The sequence below is a fragment of the Rattus norvegicus genome, chromosome 12 (genome assembly GCF_021556685.1).
Source record: "Rattus norvegicus strain SHRSP/BbbUtx chromosome 12, alternate assembly SHRSP_T2T, whole genome shotgun sequence".
NCBI classification, from domain to species: Eukaryota; Metazoa; Chordata; class Mammalia; order Rodentia; family Muridae; genus Rattus; species Rattus norvegicus.
In genome coordinates this window covers 42326937-42338976 of record NC_141545.1, presented here as the reverse complement: position 1 = coordinate 42338976, position 12040 = coordinate 42326937, and the positions used below count along the sequence as shown (strand labels likewise).

Sequence of the window (12040 nt, the reverse complement as noted above, 5' to 3'; positions counted from 1 at the left end):
CCACTGAAGTGCATCCACCATGCGAGGCTGGATTCATTATAACTTCATTTTGTGATTCCTTACACAGTTCGACTCCTGAATATACAGTCCACTTGTGTACACTTTTACTTCTGTGCACTGTTCATCTACTCAGGGGATCAGAAGTAACTAGTAAAAAATTCAATACAGGCATTCTAAACTCAGGAATCAAAAAGCAATTGAGTATCATTAAATCCAGTAATTTATTCTTATTAGAAATCTACAGCATTAAAAAAGGAAAAAATTAAATCTAGAACATTGTTTCTGAAATACATGGTTAAGAATGAAAGAATCTTTAGTTAACTCCAACTATAAATAAATATATATATAAGATAGTTGACATAAATAATAACAATATAAGCTCAAAATGTAATATTTAATATAAGTAATAAGTATAATAAAGCTATAAAATCTGTTGTATATTTATGTAAAAATTCTATGGGGCTGGAGAGATGGCTCAGTGGTTAAGAGCACTGACTGCTCTTCCAGAGGTCCTGAGCTCAATTCCCAGCAACCACATGGTGGCTCAACTCTGTCTGCCTCTGCAGATTTATACTAGTAAGCTAGAGCACTGGGCCAGTGCTGGGGAAAGGTAGAAGGCAGAGGCTTGGAGAAAAGCAAAGACATTTTTGCATTCTGGATGTTTGTACCACGTTCCCTCCTCCCTCTTTCCCTTCCTTTGGACTGGCCTTGAACTCACCGTCCCGCCCGGGTCTCCACTGGGTGCTGAGATTATTGGCCAGTACCGCTGGCTGTTTTGGGGACTCTGGTCTCTGGTTATGTATGCATGCATGTTTACATGTGTATGTACATTTGGTGCTGAGGATTTTACCAAAGCAGCTAAGCATGAGTTCTACTGTGAGGCATCGTTCTTGGTGCTCTGTTCTGGAGTTTGAAAGGAGCAAACAGAAAAGCCTGCATCTCCATCAGTGAAGAACTAAGTTTACAATTCAAGTGTTCAGTTTGGTTCAAATGGGATGGAAATACATGTATATATACATACATATACACACATACATATCTATTTATCAATTTGTCCATCTGTCTGTCTATATTTGAAACTGGGTTTCTCTTGTGTAGCCTTGGCTGTCCTGAAACTCACTCTGTAGACCAGGCTGGCCTCAAACTCAGAAGAGATCTGTCTGCCCCTGCCTCTGTTCCCTCTGTCCTCACTGCTCCCACTGACCCTGCTGCCCCTGCTGCCCCTGCTGCCCCCTCTGCCTCTGCCTCTGCCTCCTGAATACAGGGATTAAATGTGTGTGCTACTACTGCCTGGATAGAATGGAAATAAGTTGGTTTGGTTTTTTTTTTTTTTTTTTTTTTTTGGAGCTGAGGACTAAACCCAGGGCCTTGCGTTTGCTAAGCAAGCGCTCTACCACTGAGCTAAATCCCCAACCCCTGGAAATAAGTTTTGATGTGACTATTTTTACTTTTAGAATTATTTTTGATTTGTTTTTCTTTATGTGTTGTTTATGTCGTATGTGTTGGGGGCAGAGGTTGACATCAAGTGTCTTCTTTGACTGCTTTCAACTTTATACATTGAGATGGTGTCTCCTAGCTGAACCCAGAACTGTCTATTTCGGTAGTCTAGGTAGCCGGCCTGCCCCATCATGGCTCTGCATTTGCTTCCCAAGCGCTCTAGGATACAGGTGTCAGCTACCTCTCCTAGTGTTTATGAGGAAGGTGGGGGCCCTGTCTCTGGTTCTCACACGGATAGGGTACGCACTTACCCACTGAGCTGTTGCCTTAGCCTCTTGTTTCGCTCTTTTGAAAAGGGTGCCACTCTGTAGCCCAGGCTGTGGATCTTAAATTCCTGAGAGCTAGAATTGAAGGTGGGAGCCACCTACCCAGCACTGTGCGTTCTTTGTAGTCCACTGAGCATGTTTGCTCCAGTAACGTCTCTGGGAAGGTAGTGCATAACCACTTCTCTATTATTTTTTGTAGATTTTAACATTTGAGACCAAAAACCCAACGGAATTAGCAGAACGTTTGCGCTCTGTTTGTGGGAACCAGAGCAATGCCTATGCCCGCCTGCTGGAATACCGCCTGAACGCCTTGCGTGGACTGTGGAATGCCCAGCGCCAGCTGGCCCTGGAGGAGCAACACGAAAGGGAAGGCTCAGGTGATGAAGAGACCTTGGCCCTGCTCAAGCGGCAGGGCTTGCTGCAGCAACCCGAACAAGCGCCCTTCACGTCCCGGGTGGGCCTCCTGTTGGTCTTCCCCCTCATTCAGTCCCAGAGTAGAACAGACCCTTCCCTCTGTAACATAACTGCTGAGGTGCTACTAAACTGCCTGCGGGACTGTCAGCCTCTGAGCCTGACCAAGGAGCCTGCTGACTGTCTCAGTGGGATAGAAACCTTGCTGTGCTCTTGGCTGGAGGAGACCTCGGACACAGGCCGACACATCCCCCACAAGCAGAAGGAGAATGCTGCTGCTGCCCTGGTGGCGTTGGCGTGTGCCAGGTAAGGAAGACGATACAACACGACGCCTGGCGACCCTGTACTTGCCCCAGGTGTAGTTCCTGGTACCCAGCATGCACTGTGTCTCAGTGTTGCATGTCACAGCTGCGGTCATGCATGTGATGGGTCCAGGTTTTGGTGTGCTGCTTTGCTGTGATGACAGACAGCCCGGAGTAGCAGCCTTGCCTCAGCTGATGGCTCTCGGGTGGCCCCTCTTCAGCGTCAGCAGAGGGTGCTATATCTACATTTCCTTAAGGAGAGGCAAAATGGTGTTAGAGACATTCATTTGGGTTTGTTTGTTTGTTTGTTTGTTTGTTTTTTAATGTTTGTCAATAAAGGATGTCAACAAGTTACAAGATTGAATTCTCACCTGGTCACAAGACTAAGTGTATTTCTGGACTCCCATTTTATATATTCTTTTTTTTTTTTTTTTTTTTTGTTCTTTTTTTTTTCGGAGCTGGGGACCGAACCCAGGGCCTTGCGCTTCCTAGGTAAGCGCTCTACCACTGAGCTAAATCCCCAGCCCCTATATTCTTAAACTTTACCTTTATTGTGTGGGGTGTGTGCATATGACATATGTGAATGTGGAGGTCAGAGGACAACTTTCAGAGGACTCATTTCTCTTCTTCCACCATGTAGGGTCTGGGGATGGAATTCTGGTCATCAGGATGGTGGGGAGCATCATCCCCTGCTTGCCTGCTGAAAGGATATCTCTGTGTATGTAAGGATGTAGGAGCATGTTGTCCTCTGTGCCAATGTGATTGACACTGTCACTAGGAAACCCGCTTGGAATTGCTCCCTCCCCACCGTGGGGCGATCCCACCGAGGTGCTCAGGCTGGTCTGCAGTTGGCAGTTCTCTCGCCCAGTGACCTCACATGTGTGAGGAGGAAGTTCCTGCCTGTCTCTCAGGGAATTTTCTAGGAACCAGCTACAAACATGGCCTGCCTATCTGCTGCCACTCACTCGTTTTTCTTACTTAGAATTTCTGGGAGTGGGGAGGGAGGCAGAGGAGGAAGGACAGGGTGAGATCATCCTTCTTTAAACCCAGTCATATGTGGAGAAATTCTTCTTGCAAAAGGATTTCTCTTTCTGGCCTCCAAATTGACCTTTAGTTGACTGAATATCTCTCTGTCTGTCTAAGTATTTACTTAACTATTATTTTGGCTTTTCAAGACAGGGTTTCTCTGCACATCTCTGGATGCCCTGGAACTCAGGGCATGGCCTTGAACTCAGAGACCTGCCTGCCTCTGCCTCTTGAGTGCTGAGATTAAAGGCCTGTTCAACCACTGCCCAGGTTTCCAGTTATTTTTTAAAGGCAGGGTAGCATCGTCCTATACCGTCAGCTTCTTTACCTGGAGCGAACTGTTACAGGTTGATCTAGGTTCCTGAAGATTGTAGCCAACTTTGCAAACTCTGACATGAGCTTCACTCTAGAGACACTGGTGTCACTCTGACACAGAAATGGGACTGTAAGGGCTTCAGGGTAGATTGATTGATTTTTATGCATATGGAAAAGTTCCATTTTGAGAAAATTCCCACTTAGTACTATCTTTAGGCAGGATGTTGGGACTAATCAACCCTTTAGTTTTGAGCTTTTCATTATTAAACATTGGATAATTAAACTCACTTTTAAATTATGAATCAGAATTCATTCCAATCGCAGATAGTTATTAAAATGGTTGTGTGTTTGAGATTCCTAATTCTATTTGGCACAAATGTGAAATGAATATTCGTCCTCCTCTACCTCAGCTTTCTCTCATCTGCCTCAGGCTTCTCTTCCTCTTCCTCTTCTCTTCCTCCTCCTCTTCCATTATGCTTGTTTATAGGAGCACCTTACCAATGCTTAAGTCACTGAAGAGAATGTTTTTCCTTCCCACAGCAACCATTAAGTGCCTATAGATCCTCCTCAGCAGCCTCCTCAGCTCCTCTCCATGCCCATGACCAATGTGGATGGTCCAGTCTTGTGTAGGTCTCACAGGCAGTCAACAGCAGCTGTGACTTTATGATGGTGCGGTCATGTTACTCAGAAGACACTGTCCCCCAGCAACCCATTTCTTCCCAGCACTGTCTTTGTGCCCTTTTATCAGGACCTTCCCTGAGCCTTGGAGGAGTAACGTAGATAGTAACGTAGAGAGTAACATAGATGTCCCATTTAGGGCTGAGCATCCAACAGCTACTTATTCTCAGTACTGCACCCAGTTCTGAGTGTTTAGCTGATATCCAATGCAGAATGAAGCTTTTCCGACCAAAGTTGACAGCAGCATTAAGCCTTGAGCACGAACATAAATATTTAGAAGGTAATTTGGTGGGTACAACTTGTCCATAACAAAACAACCATAGCAACTTTCCCATGAAGACCTAGTGTCTTCCCAGCCACAGGCCTTTGATCAGGTTTGTTGTACCAAATGTGAATCCCTTCTGTGGATCCCCTCCCCCTCCCCCTCCCCCCCTCCCCTTTCATCATCTTGCGGGGCAGGTCTTCAGGGTTGTACTTGGATTCACAGCTGAATTGGCAGTGTTGATGGCTTTTCTCCCAGGAGCCTACCTGCTACAGTCCAGCACCTTGAAAGCTAGCCCGCAGGGTGGAAGGTTCCAGTTTCTCCTGCATTTAGGAGAAAAGTGTGTGTGTGTGTGTGTGTGTGTGTGTGTGTGTGTGTGTGTGTGTGTGTGTTTGTGTGTGTCTTATGACTATATCAATCTAACATTTTCCTTTTGTTTTCAGCTTTTTAAAGATAGGGTCCCCCTATGTAAACCAGGGCTGTCAGGGAGACCATGGCTATCCCATCTCTGCTGTGTTCACAGCGTTAGCCTCCACGCCTGGCTTACCATGATGCTTGTCTACCAACTCTCTGACATGTAGAGCCTTGCTAAGTCTTAGGCTATGAAGATTCAAGTCTCTAATTTTACAGAGTGGCAGTTGACTGCAGACCCTTCATGCTCACTGATTATCTGCCAGGCAGGCGTTCTCTCCTGGGCTCAAACTGGTGAGCAGGTAGAGAGATTCCTGTAAGAGTGAGGAAGGCGGCCTCATGCACGTAACAAAATTTCAGAGAGTGATCAGCAGGGAAAAAAGGCAGGATGGGTGTTTTTAAAAATGCTTTTAGAGTTATTTACTTTGTGTGTATGGTGTTTTGCATGCATGAATGTGTGTGTGCTTGGTGCCTGCAGAGACCAGAAGGCAGCGATGTATCCCCTGCGACTAGAGTTAACAGTGGTTGTGAGCCATCATGTGAGTGCGGAACCCAAGCCTCTGCAAGAGCAGGAAGCGCTCTTAACTACTGAGCTGTCTCTCCAGGTCTAAGGTTTGGTAGACAGTGGCTGAGTGGAGGTGGGGAAGGATTGACCGGGTACCTAGCATTTAAACTGTAAAGAACTAGCATAAGAGCCAACAGCATAGAGCCCACAGAAGAGCGCAGCAAGTGGAAAAGAAGCAGGGTCCTTGGACTGTAATGGAAGACTGGAAGAGATAGGAGATGAGGTCGGTCTAGCCTAGATCATATATGGGTTGAGAACCATTGAAGAATTTTACATATTCCTCTTAAAAATGGGACTAAACCCAGCAGGCTAGAATGCTGTACAGCTAGTGGCTCACCTTCTCCAAATGTTGGTGCCGTTGTCCCTGTGTGTCTTGGTGCTCTCCCAGGGCACTGTGCCTGTTGAGCAGATGAAGGAAGAAAAATTGACAGGGCTTAGGTGACAGTTGTGTGGTGGTGAATGGCAGTGCCCTGTCTCACTGCCAGCGAGTCCAGGCTGCAGGTGGTGCCTTTATACAGCGCTGCCTCCCTGCCTCGTCCTGTTCTTTGAACCGAGGAGCAAATTAAAAAAAGCCTGAGCCTACGAGGTCTACTGTTGGGTACTCCATTTCTATTGAGGTTTAGGCACATGATACCCTCCAATTAAGGTCTGGCTAAGAGAAGAAGGCAGCAAGCAGAATCAGCTCATCAGATCCAGACAGTCATTAGTCCAGGCAGGTGCTGTTGGTTACCTGGAGTGCTGCCAGGTCGGCCTTGTGCATCTTGAAAGCCCCTTCTTTTCAATCCTGCTTACCTCCCAGACTCCCCAGAGCTTCTAGCTTTGTGAACCATGAGGAAATCAGTGAGTAGTGACTCCTGCAAGTGAGACACCCTGTGAAGTGGATGAACGTAACAACATTACGGATTAGCTTGGCCACAGTGTTAGACTTGAGATCCTCTTCTATGGGGATGAGGTGGGACCAGACGCAGACTGTCATATGGGGCCTCCCAGGTGCTCGGTGCTTGGTGCTTGAGTCTTGTGCTTTTCCTTTTGTGTCCATGGGAATTTTTATCTCTGTGACTGCAAGGAGAACGCTTCCACAGTTGCAATTGTGTGTGCCTACTCATATTCTACCAGAGCCAGTGTTGTGGTGAAGGTGGGGGAATCGTGCAGTTTCTGACCTATAAGAGCAGAGAGACTGTCTTGGAGCCTTGCCCTGTGATTAATGAGATCAACACTGGCTGCCTACTTACTTGGTTTTCAGTGTGGGTGGCTTTTCCATCCCTTCCTTTTCTCTCTAGGGGATCCCTGAAGACCTTTGTCCACACAGTTCACCTGCTACAGAGACAGACTGAGCTGGGCTCCCTGCCTGTCGCCGATGTTTTGTATAGGTAAGTTGTCCCTTACCTATTAAATAAGTTGTCTTGTTTTTCCAAACAAGAAGAACATAGAGGCTCTTAGGGACAAACATTATTAAATCTTCCTAATTAATAATTCATAGCTTTGAATAGATACAGAATCATCGCTAACTGCTAAGGGATATGAAAGTGTTCCTAGAGTGTATTCTTTTCATTTTTTAATTTAAAAAAGTCCTAGTCTGTAATGAATTCATATTGTAATATGAGATGACTGTGTTCAGATGTAAAGAAGGAATTGAAATCACTCACCATCTTATTATTATGTCTGTGTTCCTCCTAACACAGGGCCTTCTTTGCCTCTGTCTCTCTCCCTCATACACATTATCTGTTTAATAAAGCATAATATATTTAGGCTGGGGATGTAAAGCCAGGTGTGGTGGCACATGTTCACTCCAGCCTTCGGGAGATAGAGGCAGATAGATCAAGGCTAGCTTGGGCTACATGAGGCAATATTACTAAAACGTAAAACCAAAAAAACTAAATAAATAGAAATATAATGAGTATGCTTATACACGGATAAATTGAAATCTTTTAAGCATGTTAAAATTTTTATTTTTGTTTGTCTGCCTGGGTGTGGCGTGTGTGTAGAAGAGAGCCTCAGACAGGACCCAGTTGTCCCCTTCTCACCGTGCTGAGTCAGGGTCTCTCCAGGCTCCCTGACCACTCTGATCTCAGTGTGCAAGCGCTGGGGTTAGAGGCGGGCACCACCAAAGAGCATTTTACACAGCTCCCAGGGCTTGGACTCTGGCCTCATCTTGCAGAGCTGGTGCTTTTGTCCACTGTGCTGTCTCCCTGGCCCAGCGCTTTGTAATTACTGCCTTGTGATTTTTCACTAAAATACACTGTGAACATCACTCACATGCATATCTATTTAAACCACTTGTGTCTGTTCTCTGAGCTGGGAAGTAGGCTTCGTTTCTGGAACACACACGCTCAGATCCTTACCGTTCTCCTTCACCCCCACAGGCTGCTGCTTTTGGAAGGGGGGCCAGGATCCCCTTCCTGTTTGCTTGGGGGCAAGCACATAGTATCGTGGGGGTATGAAGACATGCTGCCAGCACCGGACAGCAACCCTGGCTCCAGCTCTGAAAACAAAGGTAACGCAAGGGCTTTGCCCTGGGCCCGAGGCTGGGGTGCGAGAAGAGAGGTTTCAGATCACGGCAGCCAATGCTTTAGTGCAGCCCCTTGTTCCTGCCAGGGAAGCTCAAGATCCTGCACAGAGTGCTCTTTGTTTGCTCGGCCAGTGCAAGTCTGAAGGCTGGCACTCAGGGACCGTCCCAGGCCAAGGCCTTCCTGTGACCCTAGCAGGGTGGCATGGCTTACTTCACTTGACTCCCGAGTGTTTGAGAGGTGCAGTAGCCACCCACAGTGGACATTTGTAAGAGGGTCAGACACGCCCTATGATGCCATGTCTTCTATTCCTTAACTGTGCTCTTTTATGGTCCCTCCTGTCCTAAAACAAAAGAAGGCCCAAGGAAGCTTGAACTGTGAAGTCCCTTACCCAATGTAGGCAGTGTTGGGATATTTTTACACAGTTTTGTAGGATCATATACCCGTGTTTTACATGAGTTCCTCAAAAAATGGCAGATGCTCTGTTAAGTGATTGACTTGCCAGACTTTTCAGGTGACTTGGGCCTCTGCGTTGGCATGGGATCTGTTTAGATCAGCACCCAGGCTCATCAGCTCTGTTCAGCACTGTGTACTGCTGTCCCCCTGGACAGCACAGCTTTGCTTCCTAATGGGTCTGTCACTGCTCTTGGCCGTCAGTTATTATGATGACATTACTTACCATAACAGTATAACAATGTCACTAACTTACATAACTGATGAAGTAGGAATAAGAAAGGAAAATCCCCCATAGATTGAGAGCCTGTCCAGCACACCTCTTCATTCCCAGCCCTCTAGGAGGCTCCCTCCGGTCAGCCCCATGGCTGAGCGCAGTCTGAGGTGGCTGTTCAGCCTCTCCCAGCCTAGAGCCATTCCCTTACAGCCCTCTCTGGAGAGGGCTGGGGAGGAGCAAGGACGCTCTGCCCTGGGCTGCCAGAGAAGCACACGACTTGCTGTGTGCGCCAAGAAGTGCTCAAGCAATGTGCTCGAGCCTCTGTGTGGGCTTTACTCTTTATTCTCCCTCCTGGGGGGTTCCTGAGGTGGCTGTCAGGCTAGTGTGTCTGCTTTTGTGTTTAGGTGGAGGGTGTGTTGTTTAGAGTACTCGTAATTTTTTTTTTCTGCTCCCTGTCTCATTGCCCCTTCCTCCTTTTTCCCTTCTCCTATTCTAATTTTCTTTCTTCCTCTTCTCCACCCCACCCCATTTCTTCCTTCCTTTTCCCTTTCTTTTGGGGACAGGCTCTTGTGTGCTGCAGGCTGTTTTTGATCTCCAGGATTCAAGGAGTCCTCTTTGTGTCAGCCTCTCTGGTTAGAACAGTTCTGTGTAGCTTTTTTTTTTTTTTTTCCTTTTCTTTTTTTCGGAGCTGGGGATCGAACCCAGGGCCTTGAGCTTGCTAGGCAAGCGCTCTACCACTGAGCTAAATCCCCAACCCCTGTGTAGCTTTTATATGGAAACATTCAGCATGACAGTATTTATGAGAACACTGTAAAAAACCCTCTGGGTTAGCAACTCCTGGCCACTTCTGTTTAGTTGGCCCCCTCACTCCTATCTCTTGCCCAACTCACACACAAAAGAACTTGGACTGTGATCCGAAGACAGGCAAGTAAATGTAATGTACTAGTGAGGATATTTCAGATGCCACAGGGTGTGGTGGCGGACACCTTTAGTCACAGCTCTCCAGTGCAGAGGCAGGTGAATCTCTGAACTGGAGCACAGCGAGAGTTCGCTGTCCTTGTTGCTCCTCCAGAGGACCTGGTTCAATTCCCAGCACCAACATGGCAGAGAATATCTGTGTCCTAGCCTGTGCAGGCAGTGCATGCCATGGTGAACGTGCCATGGTGAACGTGCCATGGTGAACACACATGCAAGCAAAACAGCCATATGCATAAAATAACATCAACAACCTCAAAAGCACAGAGATTTAAGGTGTAAAGTTAATAATCTAAATGATTATCTACTTTCATGCTTTCCTCTTTCTTTCTTTCATTTTGGAATTAGTAGGTCCCTATTCTCTCAGGTTAGACTGAAAATTTATGACAATACCAGACTCAGTGTGGATTTGAGTGATGGGACATTGAATTTCCTCTAATGTGAATGTTTCAAGCAGACAAACTCCCTTGAATACAGTGAGGGTAAGATTATAAAAGTAAACACAGAAAGTTTTACCAACAGCCTCAATTTCTTTTTTTTTTTTTTTTAGAAAAATAGGTTAGTAAGTCATTTACCACATAGAGAAACTGTTTTTTAGAATGGGAACCCATAGCTGGGTGGGAGATATAATTGTTGTTCTTAAAAGAAAGGAGGTCGCCTGGGGAGATGGCTCAGCAGGTACAGGTATTTGCTGCCAAGTCTGACACTTGACATTGGTCCTCAGCTCCCACATGGAAGGAGAGAACAGAGTCTGCACATTGTGTTCAGACACACACACACACGCACATGTACATGCACACGCATGCACACACACATGCACACACGCACATGCACACACAGACACACACACACACACACACACACACACACACACACTAAATTAATAGACAGATAAATGTAATAAGACAATTTTAAGAGGAGGTCATGCTCTCCTGCTATTCTTTCCAGATATAATGGCAAGCCCAAAGAACATGCCTTTATTTAGTTCCTCATTTGTTGTTAATATAGCAGCACAATTCCCTTTCCATTAGGGAACATTGGCTTGGCACCAAACAGCATCTTAGGTGCATTGCTGGGATCTGAGCTAGCGCAGCTTAGCCCTTGAGGTACATGGCATTGCCCTCGTGTTAGAGAGGAAGAGACTGCGGTTCAGAGAGACCCACAGTCCCCAGTGAATGCCTGGCTCCCAGGAGCCCTTCTTCCTAAGCGCCTGTTCTCAGTCACGTCAGGTCAGGGAGGGCTGGGAACGTGGCGCAGGCCTGTCGCTGTGCTTTTTGCAAAAGAGAAAAAAATCATTTGGCAGGGGGCCAAGTGGCCTGCCAGTGACCATCTGTCCTTAGTCCTTGAAGCCAATCCCAATTCCCACGTGTTTTTTTCTGTTATATTTGGGGGTCCAAGCCCTCTACTGTGGAGGTGACATTGAAATTATTTTTTGAATTAGGAATTTATGTCAGTGAATTGCCAAGGCTCTTTTAAAATTAAAAGTCCTTTTTCACAGCCTCATTCATTATGTGTGGGACTGATTTCAGACGCTGATTTGGGCCGCTGTCTCACCGCTGATGGGCATTACCTGTACACTACCAACTCCGCTGGGAGAGGACTGAGCAAGCTGGGCTCTGGACTGCACGGCACGCTCAGGTCAGTATGGGGCTTGCCCAGTGAGGCTCAGACTCGCGCACAGCCAGCAAAGGAGGTGCCAGCCAGTGTCCTGATCCCGCATGCTAGTGTGTCTGTGCGCAGATGCGAACCTGGAAAGGCAGAGTACAGTGTCAGAGTCCCCGGAGCTGAGCTACAGATAGTTGGGAGCTGCCACATGGGTGCTGGGACTTGAATCTTGGTCCTCAGCAAGAAGCACTCTTAACTGTTGAAGCATTTCTCCAGCCCAAGATTTTTATTATTGATATTTGTGTGTGTGTGTGTGCGTGTGTGTGTGTGTGTGTGTGTGTGTGTGTGTGTGTGTGTGTGCACGTGCGCGCAAGATGATGCTATGACTTTGTGTTGATAAATGGACATGTTTCTGGTTAAATCATCTTTGTACCTGGATTTGACATTAGATTAGGGATAATTTTCAGTTAATATATAAGATCTGTGAATTCTGTCAAACCATCATTGAGATGTTTTTATAGTTGAACTATATTTAGTCAGACTTTTTCTG

General features: G+C 46.5%; 1 protein-coding gene across 15 annotated transcripts in view; it reads left to right on the top strand.

Moving 5' to 3' along the window:
* Nucleotides 1-12040, top strand: part of Hectd4 (HECT domain E3 ubiquitin protein ligase 4) — a 148896-nt gene that overhangs the window by 30906 nt on the left and 105950 nt on the right. For 14 of the 15 annotated variants that reach the window (XM_087578474.1, XM_087578472.1, XM_087578467.1 and 11 more), the window contains 4 exon segments: nt 1963-2480; nt 7014-7103; nt 8097-8227; nt 11415-11523. In XM_087578474.1, the coding sequence (XP_087434600.1) occupies nt 1963-2480; nt 7014-7103; nt 8097-8227; nt 11415-11523 (848 nt within the window). 15 annotated transcript variants of the gene reach the window in all.